At 41.6% G+C, this 23,650-nt stretch overlaps 1 protein-coding gene across 1 annotated transcript in view; it reads left to right on the top strand.

Moving 5' to 3' along the window:
• Nucleotides 1-23,650, top strand: part of CRB1 (crumbs cell polarity complex component 1) — a 214,742-nt gene extending 191,092 nt beyond the window's left edge. The window contains exon 12 of the mRNA XM_032422495.1: nucleotides 23,069-23,650. Within this exon, the coding sequence (XP_032278386.1) occupies nucleotides 23,069-23,284 (216 nt within the window). The 3' untranslated portion in view covers nucleotides 23,285-23,650. The remainder of the gene's footprint in view (nucleotides 1-23,068) is intronic.

Below are 23,650 nucleotides of genomic sequence, written 5' to 3'. Positions count from 1 at the left end.
CACTGGCCAGTGGCACAAGATGCTTCCTCTCTATGGCAGTCTCCTTGTGCTCTCAATTTAGCCTTCAGGAAGGAGGTACCCAGAATGACATTCTCTACAAATTACTATTTTAAAAAACACTGTCACTTATCACTGAGTTTCCACTAATTAGCATTCAGGAAGGAGTAAATATAGCACTAACATAAGAAACGGTTCTGAAATGTTATTTTGATGTATTTCAATCACTAGAATCAGGTCGAATTCAGTTCACTAATCTGTTTTCCTTTCATCTTTTCACACATTATTAAGACTTCTGCTTCACCAAGTATAATTAATGCTCTTCATTTCTTAATGTGGGGTCATCACCACCAGCTTTACAGAAATCACGTAATGTAGACTTTCACCTTCAGAACACATTTCTCCATGTGTCCAGAATAGAACAGAAACAGGCGATAGAGAGTGGGGCCCCTGGATTGCAAGTATAACTAAAGTGGTTGGTGTTAAGCCACAGACAACTGTGAGAAATAACCAGGTTGAAGTTTGCCACTGAATTGACTAGCTAACCAAAACAAGTGGCTTTTTAGGTACATGTCAAATTAATCTCATCATCTTTTAAATCTCCCTGATGGGATCATTGCGTTGCTACAATATTGGACTTTGTGGAAACTGGTTTTTAAAATATTTATTTATCCATTTGTCCACCATTTATCAAGAGTCTGCTGTAGGCAAAGCTCTGAGCTGAGCATGGTGAGCAACTAAAATATGCACAAAGGATGTATTCCTGCTCTCAAAGAGCTTAAGAAGGAGAACTGAGTGACTTCCGTGTATAGCTCCCCCCATAAGTTTTACAACTTTGTAAATCATGAAGATATTTGAAATGTGCCCATAATGATGTATGTTGGTTATGACAAGGGTGACCACATTATTTATTGTTCGACTGGAGTATTTTGAGAGTGAAAGCAAGAACTATTAATAATCATGCTGGGACAACAGTCTCCACTGATATTGTTCTGTGCAAACTGAGATATATCCGAGTTATTGCCCTAGAGGGAATGCATTATGTTTCACTGGATACACTTCCATTCTCTTCAAAATGTGGTTGAAGTCTATTATAGATCATTTCAGAAATGAGATGTACATGATACAAGCCAATTAGTTGGCCAAGTGACTCAAAGCAAACAATGAGGTCAGTTGCATCTTGTTAGTTACCATTTTCTTGAATTATCTTCCTTGTTTTATACTCAAGAAGAACTTTGGCATTGGTTCCATCTATGCAGAACAGAGTTGTGATCAACCAAACTGAAAACTGCTGGTATGCAATCAAATATCATGCTGTTGTCTGGTTTGACATGACGTGAATTTAATTTTTCCTAAATTTTAATTTTTACAAACGGAGAGTGTAGACTCTTATGTAATATGGCTTTTCTTCTTGAATGACTTATATTCCCTTTAGGAAATGAGGCTTTGGCTCATTGAATCCATAGCTGATCTTTTTTGTGAGAGCAAATGGAATGACATGTAGAAAAGTAGGTACACTCAAGAGAATTTAACATGTGAGCACATTTAAATATCAAGATAACTGACTTAGAATTAGTAATTATTTTAATATTATTTCTACTTAAAACTTTCTTGACTCATAATACATATTTGTGGATTGTATGCATATTATTTTCCTAACCTTTGTAAAAACAAAAAATTCTTTATTTCTTAAAGGGCATAAAGATCATGGCTATTATCTCTTACTCACAATTATAATTTCTGAATCACAGTGTGTTGCATGTAAACTGTAGAAATCTATTTGAAACTACTTGTATACAGAAAGGAAGCAACATATTAATACAGCTCATCCAAAAACAAATGGGCATTTGCAGCGAAATGTATTTGATCACTTGGAAAGCATATTCATGATTGTCTCGTTGTCTACCTGAGTTTAATTTAGTTCCACAGGTGGCTCTGAATATATATAACTTTTTTATATATATAATTACTATATATATTTCCCCTAGTATTTCTTTTTTTTTTTTTTACTTTTTTTTTTTTTCCCCCTAGTATTTCTTTGATAATCCTATGCAGATAGCAAGATTATGCTATAAAGGAAAACTAAGGTACCAGTATATTTGTTATTCAGAGTGGTAAAGTACATAGTAATGCCTGATAAATGACTGAAATCACTTGAGTTGATAACCTAAAACTCAGGGAAAAAAATACATTTTAAAAGTAAAATGTTCCTTTGAATTTTTAACAGCCAGCATCAAGTTATGTACATAATAGGTACTCGATAAATATTCACTAACTTCCTGATATGATGAGTGTTTCTGAAGTACGTTCAAAGTGGCAGTTTCTAGCTTGGAGAATCATGTGTGTATATGTATTCAACTTGCCCCACAGTTATTGAAATTAATGAAAGTGATAATACATATTAGAAAGTTGGCCCATTTTTTTCCTACCAATTTTGCAAAATGCAAAAGGCAAGTCTCGGTCATTAGTAACCACTCTGGTAATGAGATTGTCTTAAGGATAAGTGAGTCACACTCTCCATTAAGGGAACATTTCTATCCAAATACCAAATGCACAGAAACCCTATTATTTATGCTGAAGTGGAATTTGATATAAATTGGCTTTTTCCTGAGCCAATCCCAGAGGAAGCTCAGATCCATAAAGACATGGGCCCACACCTGTAACATAATCACGTGGACACCCAAAGAGACGCTCGGAGCAGCCCTCAGGGATACATTTAATTTGACTTTATGTTTGCTTTTAGAAAAGCACTCCATTTTATCAGATGGACAGAGCCCCTCAAAATCTTAGTGACTGGGGAGAGGAGCGTAACTTCTGCTCAAAGATAAATATGGTTGAATTATTAAAATCCATGTCCTCTTAACTCATCTTCTCTACAGCAAGACCCAACCACTGTTGCAACCTTGAAAAAGACATTCATTCCTCTTTGCCTAGTCAAATATGTATGTTCTCAAACCTTGCCCATGAAACCTTCCTTGCTCCTCTCCCCTACCCAATCAGTTACTGGGAGTGTCGTCACGTTTCCACACCATCCCAAGTACACCTCTATCCTCTATCATAACATTCCCTATTTGTGGAGTGCTTACTCTGAGCTAGACACTGTGTGCTAAGGTCATTACACACATTATCTTATTTATCATTCACAACAGTCCCAAGACTTAGGTAATGGTATTTTCCCATTCTACTGATGAGAACCCAAAGTCAGGGAGAGGTTAGGTACCTTTCCCAAGGATATCCAGCTCAGAAGTGGCAGTAAAGCATCCACATTATGGGGTGTGTTTACCTCTAACCAATGAGCAATACTGCAATAATTTATTTGTCGCCTTGTCCTCCATCCTGTGAGCTACAGGAAGGCACAAAAAATGTCTTGTTTACCTTTGTTACTCCAGTGCCTGGCCATGGTGCCTGATGAAGCCGGTGCTTCAGTATTTACTGAAGAAGTAAACGACTGGGGGAAGGAATGGTATGTGGTTTGCACAGAAGAGGAAACGAGGATGTTTCCAGAGGTGGGGAGAAAAGAAGTTTCACACACAAGATCTATGATCCAGGTCTTAAAGAATGAGCAGGAATTTTCCTAGTTAAACAAAAAGAGCGTTCCCCCCCTGCCCCCCACCCGGAAGTGTTTTTGTTTTTTTCGTTTGATTGTTTGTTACCGAAGTGTTAATTACACTGTTTTTCACTGAAGAAATTAAGCCACAAGTAAAGTTGTGTGCCTGTGAGCAAAGAGAGCTCGGAATGCCCAAGTCTTTATTCCTAGTAGAAAAGCCACAGGATGTGTATAATTATCTGCTGCCTTGACTCTTAGTTCTTCTTTCTATAACTGCATTTTGATATGTGTGACGGTTTGAGAAAGGAAAACCTGAGAAGCCGCCATCAGAGCCACAGACTTCCACAGGGATCACGGAGCAGGGCTTAGAGATAGGAGAGAAGGAAGGAAATTTATGGCGCTGGCCCCCAAACGATAATAAACATCACACAGATTGTCGGAAAGGCCCGAAGCCATGAGAGGGGAAAATATGCTTAGGAAAAATAGCTGGTGCCAGGAGAACAAGGAGGATCCAGGAAGGAGCCAGAGGAGTTCACGAGTGGAAAGAGCCCTCCGGCAGCCCCAGGAGGAGCTTGGGGACCTAGATGGAATCTTCTGTATTTGCCCCAAAAGCATCATCAGGGAGACCAGAGCTTACCGTTGTTTTTTACAAAACCGCTGGTCAGAAAATCCTCCCACAGACGTTTCCAAATGTTCTCCCTTTTCCGAATTCAGCGGAGCCTGAAGGATTTATGCTGTCCAGTCCCACCTCCCCCTTGCCAGCTCGTCTCCCCTCTAAGCCACCTGCCCTGTAATAACTGCTCCTGGCTGGACAGATGGACATTCTGGGCCTCTGGGCAGGAAATGCGGTGCCCGGTCTTCTCGTCAGTGGCCGCGGGCCTTCCGCCTCTCCCCAGCAACTGAGAGAAGGAGAGTCGCTTCCCAAAGTGACCCTTCCGTCCACACGTTTGTTTTGACAACGTGTCCGACATGGGTAGGACGGAGGGAGAGAGGGCCAGGGCAGGGGGTCAGGGAAATAGAGTATATAGCCCCGACTACCCTAACTTCAAGAAAACTACAACCTAGATTCAGAGGGAAAAAAATAAGACATGTTGAAAATAATTAAGCCCTAATTTTGTTCCTGAGTGAAAAGCACAGGATGAATTCATGTAATTTTGGTCACTATGAGCTGTTACAGGAGGGGAAGTTTCCATGGAGCATATGGGAATTAAGCTAGGCCATGAAATATGAGAAAGATTATTTGGAGGACAGAAAATGGGAGAGCATTCAAGAGAGAATAGAGGTCATAAGTAAAGATGTGATAGTGGGAAGAAGTTTGGGTGACATGAACTCGGGACAGTGGAGAGGCCTGCCTGGAACAGGCAAAGGATGCCGGCAAGTAACGGGATATAAAATTGGACGGATGAAGGGTAGGGCTAGATTGTAGATTAAATCGCCCAAGGTTCTATTAAAAGCCAGCCACAGAAGGAAGAGTTGCTCCATAATTCGGTGATTTAGGCCTGTGCTATGTTTTCCTCTGAGCTATTTCCTGTCAGAATCACCCGGGAGCCGCCACTCACTTTCTCACTAGAAGGGGCTTACCCCAAAAATGGTAGCAGCTTTCTTTAATGATGGTTTTATTTAATTAATGAAAGCTCCCCAATGACATTCTTCGACTTATTCTTTCCTATTGGAATCCAAACCAATACAAACTATTCCTTGTTCCAGAAATTCTTTTTTCTGTATAACGTTGTACCGACAGGGAGTTTTCGTTGAGCAGGTTTTGGGGGGTGGTGGGGGCGATTGGGTTTTTTTAACTAGTCTATAAAAGGCAGATATTCTTTTTTTAAGATTTTATTTATTTATTTGAGAGAGAGAGATAGAGCACGAGCAGGGGGAATGGGCAGAGGGAGAAGAAGCAGACTTCCTGCTGAGCAGGGAGCCCGACGGGGGGCTCGATCCCAGGACCCTGGGATTATGACCTGAGCCAAAGCCAGACGCTTAACCTACTGAGCCACCCAGGTGCCCCAAGGCAGGTATTCTTTAACCCAATTTTTTTATTTCTGCTAATTAAAAGTTTTCTGTGGGCATAGTTTTATTACTAAGTCTTGCTTTAAGCACTTTTTTTTAAAAAAAGAAACAAACTTCATTTGAATCTTTCTAAAGTTCTTATTCATTAATTGAGGATTTTCAGGCCTGTGATGTTTTGGTCTGAGGAGGTTGAAGTATAATCAGATTAAGTCTCCCTTCAGTAAAAATTGAGCAAATTCCCTAGATCACCACTAAAAAAGAGTCTTTGGGGCAATACACAAAATGTTACTTCTCATCATCCTAAAGTATATAAAATCAAGAAATATATTTATTCACTTAAAACAATGTCTCACTGGGGCGCCTGGATGGCTTAGTCGTTAAGCATCGGCCTTCAGCTCAGGTCATGATCCCGGGGTCCTGGGATTGAGTCCCACCTCGGGCTTCTTGCTCAGTGGGGAGCCTACTTCTCCCTCTGCCTGCCTCTCTCACTCTCTCATTCTCTCAGACAAATAAATAAATAAAATATTTTTTTAAAAAAAACAATGCCTCGGGGCGCCTGGGTGGCTCAGTCGTTAAGCGTCTGCCTTCGGCTCAGGTCATGATCCCAGGGTCCTGGGATCGAGTCCCACATCAGGCTCCCTGCTCGGCGGGAAGTCCGCTTCTCCCTCTCCCACTCCCCCTGCTTGTGTTCCCTCTCTCGCTGTGTCTCTCTCTGTCAAATAAATAAATAAAATCTTAAAAAAAAAAAACAAAAAACAATGCCTCATTGAGCAGATCAATATAAAATGTACCCTATATCTAGCAGTAGGTGGTTTGAACATTTTTGTGATTAGTGCAATCCATTTTCAAAGCTAAGGAAGCCAGGAGACTCTGAAAGTGAGCCATTAACTGTCGGCAGGGAGTTAACAGCTCAGTGCACGAGAAACCCCACTGTTGAGGCCTCAGGTGACAGGGATTTTCATGGTGCCTCTTCTGCCTGCAGCTGAGCCTTCTCCGATAGGAACTTATCCTCATGACCAAAAGCAGCCAGCACGCGATGCCTCATTTAATCCTAACCACGAGTAGAGGTGTAATTTCCAATCTACAGGTGCCAAAACTAAGGCCTGAACAAGTTAACGAATCATTAACCAAACAAGAGTCATGCACTTCATCGAAACTCAAATCCTTGTCCTTTTCTCTAATATACAGTCTTGGGTTTCGTTTCCGAATTTGTAAAGGGCAACACTTGGAGACTGTTTTTAAGCAGACCACCCTACCTGAAAATTTTAGAAATGTTAACATTTCTCAATTGTAAATGAGTGTTTAAAATAGGTACCATTACAAATGATTTATAAAAACACAAGTTTTTCATGAAACCAGCTGTACCCAGGGAGGTCGGTGGAATTTTTGGAAGAACAGTTTGGGGGAGCAAATGAGGAATGTAAATGGGAAAGAGACTGTAAATCCGCTCTATGTCCCTAATGGGATCCAATATGTATTTATTTTTGCCATTAAGTCCTGTGAATGCTAAAGATATTAACAGCTGGTAGTATGTAAATTATCCCAATTTGCTGCTTCTTGAGGTGAAAGGTTGTGTGTATTTGGGCTGATAGAACTCCATTGCCACCTAATTGCCATTATAAATGCTCTTGAATTATAGAAAATTATAGAAACCACTATAAGCACCTCAATTTAAATATTTATTTGCAGAACCTTAAGTAATAGCATTGAGCTTCACATTCACCTCGTGGGGCGAGCTGAAGAGGTACAGATTCTATATAACTGTATAATTTGTCTTCTGCCCTGAGACAGAATTCTTGTCATGACCGGGGAATACGGACCATTACTCCTTTGAGGAAGAAAATGCACACCTTTTTAAAGAGGCATTCTGTGACGTAAAGAGCCTGGGATGCATTATGAGAACCATGAAGGTGATGGGCAGGTACATAAGGGCAAAACATCTACGTGGCTACCTGTTAGAATAAAAGAGTAGGCTGTGTCTTGATTATTGACTCACAGAGCACTGTTAGCCAGAGTGGGATAAAGCAAGGACACCATCTTAGGTTCAATTCCTTTTTAAGGATTTGGTCACTGATTTATTCATTCCAGTGAACCCAGATTGCAATCAGCATCACAAACTCCTACTACATTCTTCGTTCAAAGTGAGGTCCAGATTGGGGTGCATGGATCTCTAGAGCTTTCCTCTCTAGCTGGCAAGTATCCCAATTATCACCTGGCTCTCTCGGGAGCTGCTCATCAATTATGGTGAGGCGTCTGTTTTTGCATTTGTTTAAATTATGCCATGTAAGTTATCAATTCAGTTCAAAAAATTTTGGGCACCTACGATATGTCTTGAACTCCGAAGTTGACAGAGGAGGAAAAGATGGTATATTCTGTTTGAATACAGCTTTGCAAATATAGAACAGTATGGATCTTGAAATCCTACATTAAGGCAGAAGTATAGATGCCTTGAATTGTAGGAATCCATGGCGGAGAATATGCCAATTAGAATTTTTGCTACATAAAATAAAAGTATGTTCTTATAAATAAACGTAGTTAGACTTTATAGCATTTTCTACATATGCAGTTTTGTCTTTCTTGATTTTCTAGTGGTGGTGTAGGATAACCGTCTTGCATCAGACTTTTTATATAGGTGGTCCTGTGCCATTGCAATGAGACAGCTTAAGTGCAATTCAGGGGCTCCTGTATCACTATCCTCATCAACTGGCATTTATTGAATTCAGGCACTATAAATAATACTTATATCCCTTATAGATAGTGAAATATGTGGGCATGTTTTCACATAAATAATGTTGAGGCCATTTTTTTCTATCTATAAGAGAATAGGAACTCCAATGGTTTTGAAACTTAGTGTCTCAAAAGGAGTATAAAAACAACTCTGCGGTTCTCCATGGTCATGGAAGCCTTCAATCCTCAGGCAATGGGTGAAATGGGAAAGGCTTCCTTAGTTTGCTACTAGATGTTCCCCAGGGTCCTAAACACATTATGGCCTCCTTTATTCCAGCCAGAGGCAAAGGTACCAGTGTGTTTTGGGAACCAGGTTTAAACGCCGTGGCATCCAAAAGGATTAGCTACTTGTACTTGGAGATTAGCAAATGGATGTACAATTTTTAATTATGCATAAATTTCAAACTTTCTATCAAAGTCAAATTGTGCTGATGTTAGTCAAACCTAATCTAGGCATTGATTCAAGAACCTGCTGATGGAGTCAAAAATACATGGAAACTTGTTAACAAGAAGTACAATTATCTACATCTCAGCAAATAAGGCCAGGGTGTCATGTAATATGCTGAGCTCAGGCAGCCCAGAGCCAATGAAGATCTCTTTCTTTTCTTCACCGTTAATATTTACAGTTGGAAGCAATACATGGCTGCAATCTAAGTGCTGCACCTAAAAAGGGAGTTGTTGGCTTGCTACCTTGTTTCCTGACCCTGTGAAGCCCTGAAACAGCTACCTTCTTAATCATTGCCTGATAACATTGTGTTAGCACGAGAGGGTAAGCACATGGCTGTTTTATACAAGCAACAACCCTGGGAGATTTTCTGCATTGTTTAGTTATTTTACTTCTTGATAGACATGCTGGGGTGTTAAAAGCATAGGACTCAAAGTTGTGAATTATGGGTCCTTTTCTTTGTTCTCCTGCTGATTTTTTTAAGGTCTATGCAGGCACTGTTTATAGAAGCAGCTTGCCTCCCAGACACCTACTGTGTGCTAGGCACCTTCCGAGAGCTCACAAAGCCCTGCCCATCCATCAGCCGGCTTTACTGAAGCGAATTCTTGCATGCAAAGTCCTAACCAAAAAGATTAAGCAAACATTGATAAGCAGGGATGCATGGCTCGTTAGATAAGCATTGTACATAGTAAGAGACCTGAAAGATAAAATCACCATTATTATTCTACTCTCTGTGTGTAAATATGTCAGCTAAAGGTAACAGAGTTGAAATTGAGGGTAGATTTGAGGTCACCGCCATATCGTACATTACCTAGGATGCGTCTGTGCATCACTGAACAAGCTCTGACAATTTGGATGCTAGGTCGGCTGCTTAAAAGCCATGTGACTTTGGACAAATTGCTTAAATCATCTTTTAAATAAGGGCAATCATCTCTGCATCATTAGGTTGTTGTGAAGATTAAGATGAGATGCATGTAAAATGCCATGAACCTATTAAATCCCCCGATTTTAATTACTTTTCCTTTTTCCCTGTGTATCACCTTCTAGTTCCAAAGTATTTTACAGGTAATCCCACTGTAGAAAATGAACTAGATATCAAGAAGATTGATTGCCCAAATAATCAAAACCGGGGTGTCATCTTCCCGGTAGAATTATGTATCTATTCTACATTCCCGAGACTAGGAAAAGAGCCCTCAAAAATCCTAGCAAACAAATGTCAGTAAAAGATACAATGAAACCACTTGATGGAGGACCAACTTCTATGACCCACTTAAGAATAAAGATGCCTTTTAATGTGGAGGTGGTGTATCCTCAGGCCTCCCGCACGAAGGGGAGTGCTTGGCTGAGTGGAGCTATGTTGTGACTCCTTTTCTCTTCCCAAACTTGTAGCTACTCCTTGTGTTGTTAAATCGCAGCAGATGGCTTCCTTTTACACCCAGTGCTGTCAGTGGAATGTAAATGCATCTCCTCACAACACTGAAAATACTGAGGCTGTGTGTTTAATCTGTGCTGTGCAGGCAGGATGACCCTGAAAAGAACATGAGTACTGAGCACGTTTGGAGGATTGGCATCCGTCCTTGTAAACAGAATTGGGGAGGGTCTTTCAAGCCTAGTGACTAATCACGGTTTTCTTCCTGAGGCTCTTAACACAGTCCTATCCCTGAGGACAAGTCATCTAAATGGTGATTGAATAGAAAAGTTACAGACCCAAGGGAAATATTTTTTTTAAAGCAGGGAGAGGAGTGCTATTCTGGGGTGTGGGAAAAAGAGGAAAGAGATGTACTGCATCACGACATTGAAGAAGCTTCATTTATAATTTGAATTCTCAGTTCCAAGTCTCTTGGGGAGTTTAGAAAACAAAAATTTCCTTTTGATTCAGATTATTTAAGTTAAAAAGAGGAATATTCTTCTGGCAGTCACTTCAGAATTCAGAAAAAAAATGTATATCATTCCAATGTCAATATGACACAGGATACGAAAAAATGCAATAATCAACAGAGATTATCCTGAAAAAAAATCTCCTTACATTTTGAGAATATTAATAGTAAATTATAGAAGTAAAATATAATCAAATACTTTAGCTGGGTTATTTCATTTCTTCTTAAATTGATCTACGAACTGGGTAGGAAACAGAGAATCTGACCTTCTATTTTACTAAAATACTAAAAAAAAATCACTAAAAATTAGTCCATGGCAGAAGGAGAAGAGGAGTCTTCATGTGATTTCTCCTTTGAGCCTTTTGTAGGAAAGGAACAGAATACTTGGCACGTCCAAGTCCTGTCTTTTCCGGCAAGGATCTCCTAAACTATTATTTCAAAAGATAATGCAGACATTTTTAATATTATAATTAATGTATATACTTAGACTTAGAGACCCAAAGGTACAAAATAACCATCTCAGCTACATTGTCTGATCTAATTTTATAATAATCTATTAAGTTCTGTGGTGAATTTATACCTAGAGTTAGGGTAATTTTAGTTTGGCTATATTTTTAAGCTAATAGGAAAATGCTGTTAGACTTTATTTTTGTCTCCCCAAAAAAGATTGCTTTACATTCCTCATTACTAATATAAACATATCCTTTTCTCCATTTGTGTTCTTGGGCATTTAGGTGGACTGTTAACAAAGTCAAACATAAGGTTTTCCTCTGTGTGTGTGTGTGTGTGTGTGTGTGTGTGTGTGTGTGTGTTTTAATCTTGCCAATTTAAAAACCTACAGATTTTTACCAAATGGCTTATTTGGAATTTGAAAGCCTGACTTCTGAAAGAATTCTTTATTTCTAAAACTAAATACTATTTTATTTTTTTATTATGTCTAAATACTCTTTTAATATAAATCTTCACAATGTGAAGTTTCCTATCTTTGATGGCTGTAAGATACCTTGGTGTTTTAAGTTGCTTACAAACTCATAAATTTTAGTAATGTTCACTTGGGATCTGACCAGTCTCAGTTTCACAGTATCCATCTCTCTTTAGACATACCATGTCTCCAACTATTTTGGACAGAGAAAGCTGTGCAGTTAAAGGACCCCCCATTAAAGCATGCTATGTGTCTTTCATCTTGCACTAGGCAGACTTTGAAACTGAAAGTCCAATAATTTGATGTAAACAGACAATGATGATCGAAATGGCTACTTAGGAGATTATTTAAGAGAAGGTGCAGGGTAGAGACATTCATCAATGAAACGCTGGAAGAAAGGGTTTTTATTTCTATGTTTGCTTTTTAAAATAAGAATAGAGTAAATGATACAATAGATTATATAAACAAGGACTTCAATGACAAGCTGCCCGAGTAAAAGTAATATATTTTACATGGGTGACTTGACGCCACACTTTATCACCTCCACGAGGGGAAGCCAATTTGAGTTTGGTCAATAAAATACAACCTCCAGAGTCGGGCCCCGGGCACAGCTGACCGTGTGGTGGAGCCTGGTGATTTGGCATCCCCTTCGGCTGGGACACAGCCAGAGGTGGCCCTGCTGCCCATCTGGGGGATGTCGGATGTTTCGGTTCTGTTTGACTCATAAACACTTCTACAGGTATGTCAGGAGGGATGGGGCCGGTGGCCCTTCATGCTCTGGTAATTCAACGCAGGTCTGAAGCATAAGCGGGACTGGTTATTCCAAAGCTGGATTTACTGCAGTCTCACAACTGTTGAAAATTGAACTCCGTGTGCTGCAAGGCAGGGGTGACGGGGGCATCTCATTATAGGAGGCGATTTTCTTCCAGAGGCTGGAATCTCTGAATTACTGAGGGATTTACTCAAATGTAGACTTGGACCAAATAATTGTCTGATAAGTTGGCCATAAATCCTCAGTAAAATAAGCTTGGTGTTCTCAGCATATCTATTGGCTTTTTGATCATTTTTATGGCTTTCCTTTTGCTGGTCAAATTATCCTTATATGCTCCTAAAGCTCCTCTGACATGGATTAAGTCAACACAAACCAATAGACCTTCATTACTTTGGCAACTGGTTTTGATTTGGGGGCAATAAATACAATGACACAGACTAGATTACCTTTGCCAAAAGGATATGTGATAAGCCCTAAGGATGTCAGGGATCCGGCAACTCTTTTTCCTGCATAATGTGAGAAGGAATTAATAGCAGCTTTTGGACCAACTGAAGAGAGTTGGAAAGAAGAAAGAAATCTGATAGAGGAAAGGGCCAAAGTGCAGCTTTTAGGTCAAGAATGAGGATGCCAGTGGATCATGGGCAGGTCTGTGCAGGCCGGCTGTGTGCCCGGCACTGTGCTAGGTGCTGGAAGACAGGGTTAGGACCAGATCGATGAGGAAGCTAACATATGATGTAAGCCATGAACATCTTAGTGTCTAGTAGGGGAGATAAGACCAGCAGTGGGAACAAGATTTACTGGGCAATAAACATATAGAGAAGAGAGAAATCAGCAAGATCCGGAACAGCAGAGGAAGATAGTGGAAAAGCAAGGTCTACAAATTTGGCACTTGGAGGAATTATTTGCATTATAAACATTACTTTAAAAATATTATTGTTCCAAGTTTTTTCTGAGGGGGGGAAGAAATGGAAACCTAAAGAAAATCAGAAAAAAATAGTATAATGAGCACATGTATACCCTTCCCCCAGCTTCGACAACTTTTTTAACATTTTGCTACTGTTGTTTACCTCTGTGGATATACACACACATTTTTTTGCTGCCTATTTAGAAAGTAGGTTGCAGACATTTTAACATTTTATCACTATTTCAGCAAGTATCTCCAAAGAAAAAGACCTCCTTCTAGAGCCATAATACTGGTATCACATTCAAGAAATTTGTCATCACCCCACAGTCAGATTTCTCCAATTGTCTCAATAAAGTCATTTATAGATTTTGCTGTCAATGCAGGATACAATCAATTGCATTCAGTTGCTGGTTATCATGTCTTTTTAGTATCTTTTAATCTCAAAGTCCCTCTGCCTTTGACTCATTTGCTAAATATTCTCTTGCTTTTGAAATTATGTATAAAAATCAATTGACATATGTATCAGTCACCTTCTAAAAACCATGCATGATGGCGGAGATGGGGTATAAAGAAATTGAAACCCTTTTCTGCCCTACAAGCCCCAGGTTGGTGAAGGTCTCTTGGCATATAAATAGAAAGAGAAGCAAACATTTGAAGTGGATACATTTGTAATAAGGGGCACAGGTCATACGCACTAGGGGAGACCCAGCAGAGAATATACATGAAATTGCTCCTGTGGTTCTTGCCCCCTCCACTTCACTGAGGGGGGAGAAACAAAAACCATCCTGGAATGGTATCGAGGTGGGTTCCATGCCCAGGCTTTGCTGACAAATGTGCTGCTATTCCTCATTCTACTTCTGCATTTGTGGCTCTCCATAAGCACACAGTCCTCCCTAAAACTTCTCAGGCCAGCAGGAAATGTGCCAGCACCCCAGCCATGCTTCTTGTTCTTCCTGCCACTGGATCCTGGTGCTGCCCTCTGCCTCCAACACCTTTCTTTGCCTCATTCTTCCAGTGACTTCCTTTGAGAAACTTAAAGGGCATCATGAAGTCCACCTTCCTTCTCCTTTTCTTTTCTTTGCACTCACCTGGAACATCACACCTCTCTCATGGAACTGCGGTTGTTTATATAGCTACCCCAACCCCCAGGCACTACCACCAAATAGTGAGTTTTTAAAAGACAGTGACGATGCCTTTGAATTCCATATGCCCAGGACCTAATATGCTGCCTGAAACTTGGAAGGCATTCAGTAAAAATTTATTGGGTGAGTGAATGAACGCATGAACAAATGAGCAAATGAATTTCACTACCAATCAACTTTCTGGCCTATTTTTTTAAAAAGATTTTGTTTATTTTTTTGAGAGAGAGAGAAGGGGAAAGCATGAGCAGAGGGAAGGGGAGAGGGAGAGGGAGAAGCCGACTCCGCGCTAAGCGGGGAGCCTGATACGGGACTCGATTCTCGGACCTTGAGATCATGACCTGAGCTGAAGGCAGACGCTTCACCAACTGAGTCACCCAGGCGCCCTTTCTGGGCTATTATACAGAACTCTTCTTATGACTGAAAAGAATTTAATAGTGCATGAAACAGAGCAATGAGCATTGCATGTGTGGGAGTCAGTAACAATTGATCAGCCCCTTTGTGCAAAACACTGAACTTTGTATTATTGAAAAGTTCCAGAGTAAATAGATACTCATTCCTTACTGTCCTAAGGGGAGGGCCAGAATTTGGCCAAACCCACAGTGAGCGACAGGAGCACACTCAGGTGCGCACTACAGGTGTGTAGGCCCGGGCACAGCTTGCCTCACGCGTATGGTGAGCCCTGGCTTTGCTGTGTAAGAGACTCTGTGAGTAGAGACACATAGGCTTCCCTGGGGAGGCTTTGCCGAGCACAGAGAAATTTCCAGTGGTGTTCTAAAAAGAGGCGAAGTAGGATTGAATAAATGGCACGTTTCAACATGGAGAGGTGGCATTGACAAGAGCAGATGATTCCTACCTGAGAAGGGGCAGGTAAAGAGAGTGGCTGTGCCCGGATGCAGGGTGCTAGTCGGGCTGTACGTGAAGATGTCCTTCACAAGGAAATGGGGGGACATGAATAAAGGAATGACTTAAAACTTAGCAATTTAGGTTTGGGATGGTTACATTTGATATAGTAAGCTCCCATGGTCTTCCATGCCAGGTAAGCAAGGTGATTTACTTATGTATTGTTTATTTGCTGTTTATTTTTTTATAGGGCTGGATGGATGGAGTAGATTCTAGGGGGAGACACAGTGGCTAGAGGACAGGTAAAAGAAAACCCGTGTATTACCCCGGCTGTGACTGGGAATGCAGAAGAGAGAAACAGCAGTGGTAGGGGACTCGGGTCTGAGCAGGTCTGATGGAGTGGTGAAGAGGGAAAGCGCATCAGGACTGACACACTATGATGTTAGCAGCTCACGATGCTGTGTCATTGACATGCGGAGTCTTTAGTTAACAGCCACTGTTCTCTGGAATGAAGAAAGAAACGGAAGAAAAAGGGAAAGGAAGTATGATTGTCCACCCACTTTTACTGCGACCAAAATGGGCCGAGATAATGTCCAGTGGTTCACCTAACAGAGACAAAAAGAATGTTTCGCACGTAGCAAAGGATAACGGGCAGCTGCTTGGTTTTTTTTTTTTAAATCATCTCTAGCGGCTCCTGCTTGTGCCACCAGATAATTTCATCCTGGCTATCAGGGGTGGGAAAAAGGTAAAAACAGACAGATTCTTTGTGGCTAATTGCACACAAAGGAATAATATCAACTGTCTGCATGGCCCTCTGGCTCCTGGGCTCTGTCGTTCCTCACCTGCCCCACCAGTGCTGACCGGCAGCCCCCCAGCGACGGTGCCCACCCTCCAGCAGGAGTCTGAGAACAGGTTACTTCAGTTCCTCTGCCAGACACGCACTGGGGTCTGCATTTGGTAAGAACCCCAAGAGGGAGAAGTCCTGTGTGGATGAAGTCTAGAGCTCACTGCATGCTGCTGGACAAGCCCTTTAGCTTTCTGTCATAGGGCGGTCATTGCAGTGTCTCTGTGGGACGGACTTTGTTCCAGGCACTGGGGAGACAGATGGGAACAAGGAAGACAAGCATCTGCACCTCGATGGAGCTTCCATTCCAGTGGGGGAGACGGGCACGAACCACATAGATGTCGCGGGGTGTTGTGTATTAGAGAGAAATAAAGCTGATTGCAAATAGAGGGTGATCAGGAGGGCCTCCTTGAGAAAGTGAGAGGAATGATCGTCCCTCCCTAGTTGGGTTGTTAAGAGAATTAAAATAGTTTCTGTGTGCACAACATCTGGCAAACCCCTGACCCTGGGCCGGCAGAAATGGTAGCTATTATCTTGGAACAATAAATTTACAAAAAAACATAATAAACTCTTGACTGTGGGCTGCTGGGATTTAGTTCTTGTATGAGACAGAGAGAGAGAAGTTTTATTCATAAGGCCTGTGTTCCTAGGAAAACGATTCTATCACTTACGCCACCCGCTTAAGGAGAGAAAAATGCAAAAGCAGTGTCTCCAAACTTTTAGCTTCCTCTGTGCTCCTGCCTAAAATCTGACATCTTAAGGAAGAAAGAGGTTGGAGACATCAGGACAAGAATTACAGACCCAGGGCCTCAACCAGCAGAGACAGAGTTTCGCTCCCCTCTGTATTTCTAGCTAGCATTCCATTGGTACAGAGTACGTGATCAATAATTATTTGTTGAATGTAGGAATAAGTGTGTCCTTTTGTGACCAATGTCACAATGCATTTCACATCTCAGAATAATCGAGCTCTTTCTCTTAAGGTCCACTGGAGGATGCACGCTGTTCTTGGACTAATGCATAAAAGAGGCTGATGGTTTCAACCAGAGCTAGAACACCACACATGTAGCCTTCTGCTAGATCCAGGTCTTGTTGCTCCTCTATCTCCCATGGATCCACACCAAATTTCCACAGTAGCTATTCCAGACTTTTCAACAGACCAGATACGGAAATCACTTGGGAAGTTTCCCTGGACAGCACCTTCCAGTGCTGGGGTTGGCCGAACTCTCAGCTCAGCCTGGTTTTTCCATCCCCAGACTGTCGTGACAACCCCCAGTCAGTACGGCCCACAGGGAGTGTGATTACATGGTGAGAAATAGTGAGAAAGACTTCATGTAGGAGTCCTTTTTCCAGGGAGGGACTTCAAACGCTAAGTGCAGTCTTCCACAGTCCTGGGAGGGAGCTGGAGCTCACTGTCGTCTGGTCCGCAGGAATCCCCAGGGGGAGCATGAGTGTTTCTAGGAGAAGCAGAGCAGGGGATGAGGAGGTGGAGCAATGCCAAGGAGAAAATGCTCCTCAGCTTGCAGTTTAGACACCCTGTCCCTCCTCTGTCCCCTGACGCTTGCCCCCTACTCCGAGGGAAAGGTGCAGGAACCCTGTGATGGCCACCCTTCGTTCACCTTACTAAGCCTTTTATTCAGGGAGAGGCACGTCTGGCTGAATCACCCGCTCGTTGTGCCAGGACACTTCCTAAGTCCTCTCTTTCGGCTTTCCCAGACTCTATTTTCCCCCCTTATAACTGTAAAGTGGACAGTGTATTTATGATTGGAAATTGGCTGCTGCAGCAAGTTTAATTTTAAAAACAGAGTTCTGGCAGGTATTCAGTATTACTATGGAAATGGCTGTTTCTAGCTATTCACTGATAAGCTATAGTTCAAGGACGTAAGTCTGTGTGGGAGGTTTTTAACATCCAGCAAACGGAAGACCTACTTGTTGAAATAGTAATTCACAAGCACTGCTCTCCTCGGTCTTAAATATGGAATGTTCTTCTGGGTTTTTTTTGTTGTTGTTAATTTGTGGGATAAGAGCTTAAGCCATGTCCTCATTTTGCATTGGATACATAGTTAGGAGTGACATATTATAACCAGCTTTTTAAAAACACATCTTTAAGGTAATTTTCCCATTCCTCACTAATTCTCATACTAGTACATAATGGCCTCACTTAGCTACTCATGTCACACAAAACAGCACAAACTAGTTTCAAAAACTCACATACTGAAGCTAGAATGTAACTGGTGGTCAACAGGCACATTCAAACATTTTAACTTCCCATCTTAAACTGCCTCTAAGGATTTTTACATAACATGTATAAGTGAATTCTAGGAAGGATTGTAAGTAGTTCACTCCACGTAGTGTTTTCCAGGAGCCAATTTTAAGCCGCAAGCATCACTACTGTTTAACCACAAACGTACTTTTCGCTGATGTTACAAAACCCAGGCTCGAGAGAAAGACGTTCTAACAGGTGGTAACCGTAACACCAGTCCTTGACTGTCCTCGCTGTAAGGCAAAGCTTCGGTATTTTCACTTGGAAATGTGAGATCAAGTTTCCCGAGAAACTCTAGAATGTTTTCTCTTTTTCCCAGGCTCCGGCCAATGTGTGTATTGTTTTCACATCCTTCTGAATGCTGTCACCGGCCCTAAATATTGTGACAGGCAGATCCTGATGCTGAGGACAGAAGTGGTCTCATTTCTTATTCTTTCCAGACAGGCCAGCTCATTTTGTGTTTTCAAAATTAGGTGAACTGTTCAGCAATCAATTAGTGAGGGGCCAGTGGATCCTGGGGCCAGGATGTGCAGGCCCCCTCCGTCCCCACGCTCGGCCCTGAATGCTGACATTTGCCAACAGCCAGTGTGTGGCTGGGAGCAGGACCAGGGACACCAGCCAGGGAGCGGTCCCTCCGGGTAATGATAAACTAGAGCCACGACGAGGATTGAGTCCACACCTCGTGAGCCGCTCTCTAAATACCCGAATGCTATAATACTCGGACCAGTTCTGAGACCTGGTGATTCCTATCCCCACTTTACAGGTGGGGAAACTTAGCCTATCTGTAAACTACACCAGTTGCAAAACTGCATTTAAACCCGTTTCTGTTTGTTTAGCAAGTGCATACTGTTTCCAGTCTCCCTTCAGAAGAAATACAGTATTAAATTCCCTTTAAAGAATTAAAAAAGGGGGGGGCATCTGGGTGGTGCAGTCCGTTAAGTGTCTGACTCTTGGTTTTGGCTCAGGTCGTGATTTCAGGGTCCTGGAATAGATCCCCCCATTGGGCTCTGCACTCAGCTCGAGTCTGCTTGAGATTCTCTTTCTCTCCTTCTGCCTCTCCACCTCATGCTCTCTCTCTTTCTCTCTAAAATAAATAAATTTAAAAAAAAGGGGGGGGAGTATGGTTCCAGCATATTCCAGCATATTCTCAAGTGAAAAGAATCAAAATAAGGCTTGACAGTTTCCCCTCAGAATTCCAGAGTGTACCCTTGCCTTGGGTCTTATGTAGGCTACAACCAGTCAGTCAGTGTTTCAGAATGAATCCTCTTTAGGGGGAAAAAAAAGGAACACCTATTTATTTTATTCTGCAAACACAGAATTCAAAGTAATTACAGTGTCAATTAATCACATGTAAAATATACATTTTAAAAAGATGTAAACATAATAACTGAATACAGATTGTAGCATGTCATTAAAAAATCATCTTACATGAAAGGTGTAATTAATTTGGGGTCTATCTTTTCAGAAGAAGGTTCCTCAGAAGTGCAGTGTGAGGGCACAAGCCAGCCGGGCAGGCGTGGCCTGACGTCCACGCTGGTTTTCAGGACAGTCCTGCACTTGGAGGCCTTCATCAGTCCCCAGCAGCTTCAATTATCAAAAGATCCATTCCGGGGCTGTGTATTTTAAGCACAGTTGAAGAATAGCAGAGCAAAAAAGGCCTTTCAACCATGGGAATTCAAAAGCAAAGGGCCCTCAAGAGGCGATTTCAAAACCCTACTCATTCAGCTTTATTCCAAAGCTTAATGACATGCTCTATGTGATAGAGTTAGGCGAACTGTTTCATCAAAACCTTTATCTGGAGCTCAGAATTGCAATATTAGGTTTTTAGGTTGGCTCCCTTGGCCATATACCGCAAGGTACTGAGGGAGTGCTAGTTTATCTTTTATAAGTAAATAGACTTAGGGAGGATGAGAAATGGCATAGAAACGGCCACTCATATTTTTATGTGTTGAGAACTTACCATAGGCCATGCTTTGTGTTATTTTGCATTCATTTTGTTTCCTTATTCCCAAGGAAGACGACACAATTTATTGGACAGATTTAGATGAAGCCAACATGGAATAAGAGTGTACATTATCTGAAGGTCCCTAGATAAAACCAAGGGTTTTTGCTGGTCGGATTCCATCTGTCCTTCTCAGACTTTTGACCTCTCAAGGTCAAGTCTATGGCTCTATTCATTTTTCCCAGCCCACAGCTATCTTTGCAGATATAAGATGTAATGACTCACAAAAGGACGGCCACACAGTATGGCAGGAGAACTCCCCCTGTAGTGGAGGTAAACCATTTTGCTCAAAAACTACAGACTCCTGTGATTCTAAATTCTCTATTTAACTCCTAAGCTCCTATAACTGAGGGATGAAAAGTGGTTACAACCCAGAGTTTTTTTACAGCAATGTGAAAAGTGGAGAGCGGAGAGGAATTATGTCTGTCTACTAGCACAACATACCTGAATGCTTTCTGAAACTAGCTTTTCCCAAACTGAACTTGTCTTCCTGCACAAACCTGTTCTCTCCTCCTAGGTCCCCTGTCCCAGGGGAGGCTGTCCCCAGCCACGCGGCCATCTAACGTGGAAGCATCAGCCATCTTGTCTCTCTTCTGCTGTTCCCCAGCCTCACACAATCTGAGAGGGAGCAACTCTACCTCAGAAATCCCCCTCATCCATTCTTTTCCTTCAATTCTCATTCCATTGGTAAAGTGAGACCTAGGTCATTGCTTGTCGTGACTAATAAAATAAACTCCTATTTTCTCCACCTCCAGTCTCTTCCCCACCTTCACTGTCACCATCTGTCACCCTGTGACCAGAGCCAAATTAATAAAACACAGATCAGATCATATGATGCTGCTGCTGCTTAAATTCCTTCAATGCCCCCCTCCGCCCCCCCCCCCCCCCCACTGACTATAGGACAAAAATCTGAATATCAGTGTGGTACTTAAATTTCTTGTAAATTTAATCTACTTTACAGTTCTATCTCTTGCCAACTTTTAAAATCCTTTCCCAATTCAAACACACATTCTTGGACAATATTTTCAGTCACATTGGATTTCTTACACTTGCCCCAAACTCTAAGGACTTTTATGTTCCCTTGCCTTTTTTTTTCAAGTTGTTCCATCCAAATAGAATTTCCTGCTTGACTGGGTGTTATGCACAAACAATGAATCATGGAACACTATATCTAAAACTAATGATGTAATGTATGGGGATTAACATAACAATAAAAAAATTAAAAAAAAAAAGAATTTCCTGCTTGAAATATTTGTATGTCCTCTCATCCTTCAATGAACAATCACATGCCTCATTCCAATATGACTCCACCTACACCCCAATAGAGTTCATTTATGACACTATCATAATCTATATTTGTAATGTATTATGATCATTTGTACATATGTGTGTGTGTGTGTCCCCTCCTCTTCTCTCATCACCAGAATCTGAGCTCCAGATTCCAAACTTTGTGTAGGTTTGTTTCTTAGGTTGTTTTTTGTTTTGTTTTGTTTTGTTTTTGCCTTTTTCTTTCTTTTCTTTTTCTCAGATTTTATTTAAAGTCTAGTTAGTTAACATACAATGCAATATTGGTTTCAGGAGCAGAATTCAATGGCTCATCACTTACATACAACAACTTTGATTTATCTTTGTATGTTTATTTCCCAGCTCAATGAAGTGTTCATAGCAGATAGTCAATAAATATTGTTGAATGAATGAATAAACGAATGAAGCACATTTGAGCAGTAGTGAGGACCCCCAGGACAACACTATGAAGAGATACAATATTATATTAGTTGCGTGATACTTTAAACCAAGGCACGTTGAACAACAACAACAACAACAACAAAGACTAAGGAGAGTGAAGATATTTAAAATTCCCCAGGATGTTCAAATAAAATTCCATAGATATCAGTAGCTTGGCTTGGTAATGCGGGGTTAGGTCACATAGAAAGCTAAATGGTTTAATCCCACTTTCACTGTGACAGAACTATTTCTTGGAAAAGCAGTTAAAAAATTCACATAGTGACTGCTTCCTACGTTTCATATTGCTCTGCAACTAAATCACGGACGCATGTTACCCAATGCTCGAAAGTCCTCGGCAAACCCAGCGGAAGGAACATTAAAGAAACCATTGTGTAGGAGCAATGCCCCTGAGATCGCAGGATCCAACTCCTCCTGACAGGGCTCTACGTGCAGTTTTCTGTTTCTAGATGTTTGGTGCGACATCGAGCTCCTGTGTTTTTACAACAATTCAATTGTCACATGGAATCCAAATCAAAGCGATGACTATGGAAACGGCCTGCAGGACCAGCACGTTGCCGTCCCTGCTCTGTCTTGGGATCTTTCCCAGCTAGTTTAATTTGCTTCTTCTCCCCCACCAAAAAAGGCTGTAAAACAACTATTCCTTCAATCCAAAACCAGAGCTTCTGGCAAGGGAGGGAAGATACTGTAAATAATGTGTTTGTACAGATGGAGATCTATTTTACAAATATACGTGCGAGGGTATCTTTTGCCCTTGATGTCATAAGAACGATCCCAGTCACAGAGATGAAGACTCAGAGTAAATCTAGCAGATATTTCACGTCACACTTTTTGCCCCTTGACCTTGGCTGTTACATCTATAGTCATTTTCACATGACCTGGGAATAAGAAAAAAGCTTCCCTTTCATACCTTGGTCTTTTTACAGTACTGAGCGGCATCGGCGTCCTGGTTGGTTTTCATTCCAGGGTAGTTCCCATGTCCTAAACATTTACCTTTTCTCTATAACTCACCTCCCCATTATTTCACTCCTTCCAGTTGGCAGATGATTTGATCTCAGACATTTTCACCGCCATTGGCTCAGTGACGTCCGCCTTGCTGTTGATCCTCTTTCTGGTGGTGGTTGCTTCTGTGGTTGCCACCCACAAAAGGGCAACTCAGGGAACCTACAGCCCCAGCCGTCAGGAAAAGGAAGGCTCTCGAGTGGAAATGTGGAGCATGATGTCACCCCCTGCTGTGGAGAGGCTGATTTAGGAGCACTCTGTCTCCCTGAGAAAGAGATCCGCACACTGTGAATGTGACGACCACAACTGAGCGTCTTTCTGACCTACCTGGACTTACCAATTTACAACTGGGGTTTCACTGAAACCGTGGGAAGGATTCCTTTGGCCACCTTAAAGACTTTCATGGTTCAACCTGACATCATCGTTTTACTGTATTAGCCATTCAATCACAGAATAATGTTTTTGTGCTGGTAATTTCAGACTCATAATTAGCAAAAATATCTCCCAGAGGACAGTGTCTTCTGGGAAAGCCTCCAGTGCCCATCACTTAGCCTTTTTACCCCTGGCGACTTGGGGACACCTTTCTTAGTTTGCCCATTAGCTGGCAACTGCATTT

The sequence above is a fragment of the Phoca vitulina genome, unplaced genomic scaffold, assembly GCF_004348235.1.
Source record: "Phoca vitulina isolate PV1807 unplaced genomic scaffold, GSC_HSeal_1.0 scaffold26, whole genome shotgun sequence".
NCBI classification, from domain to species: Eukaryota; Metazoa; Chordata; class Mammalia; order Carnivora; family Phocidae; genus Phoca; species Phoca vitulina.
Note: the sequence above shows the minus strand (reverse complement) of the source record. Positions and strands in the feature narration are given on the sequence as shown.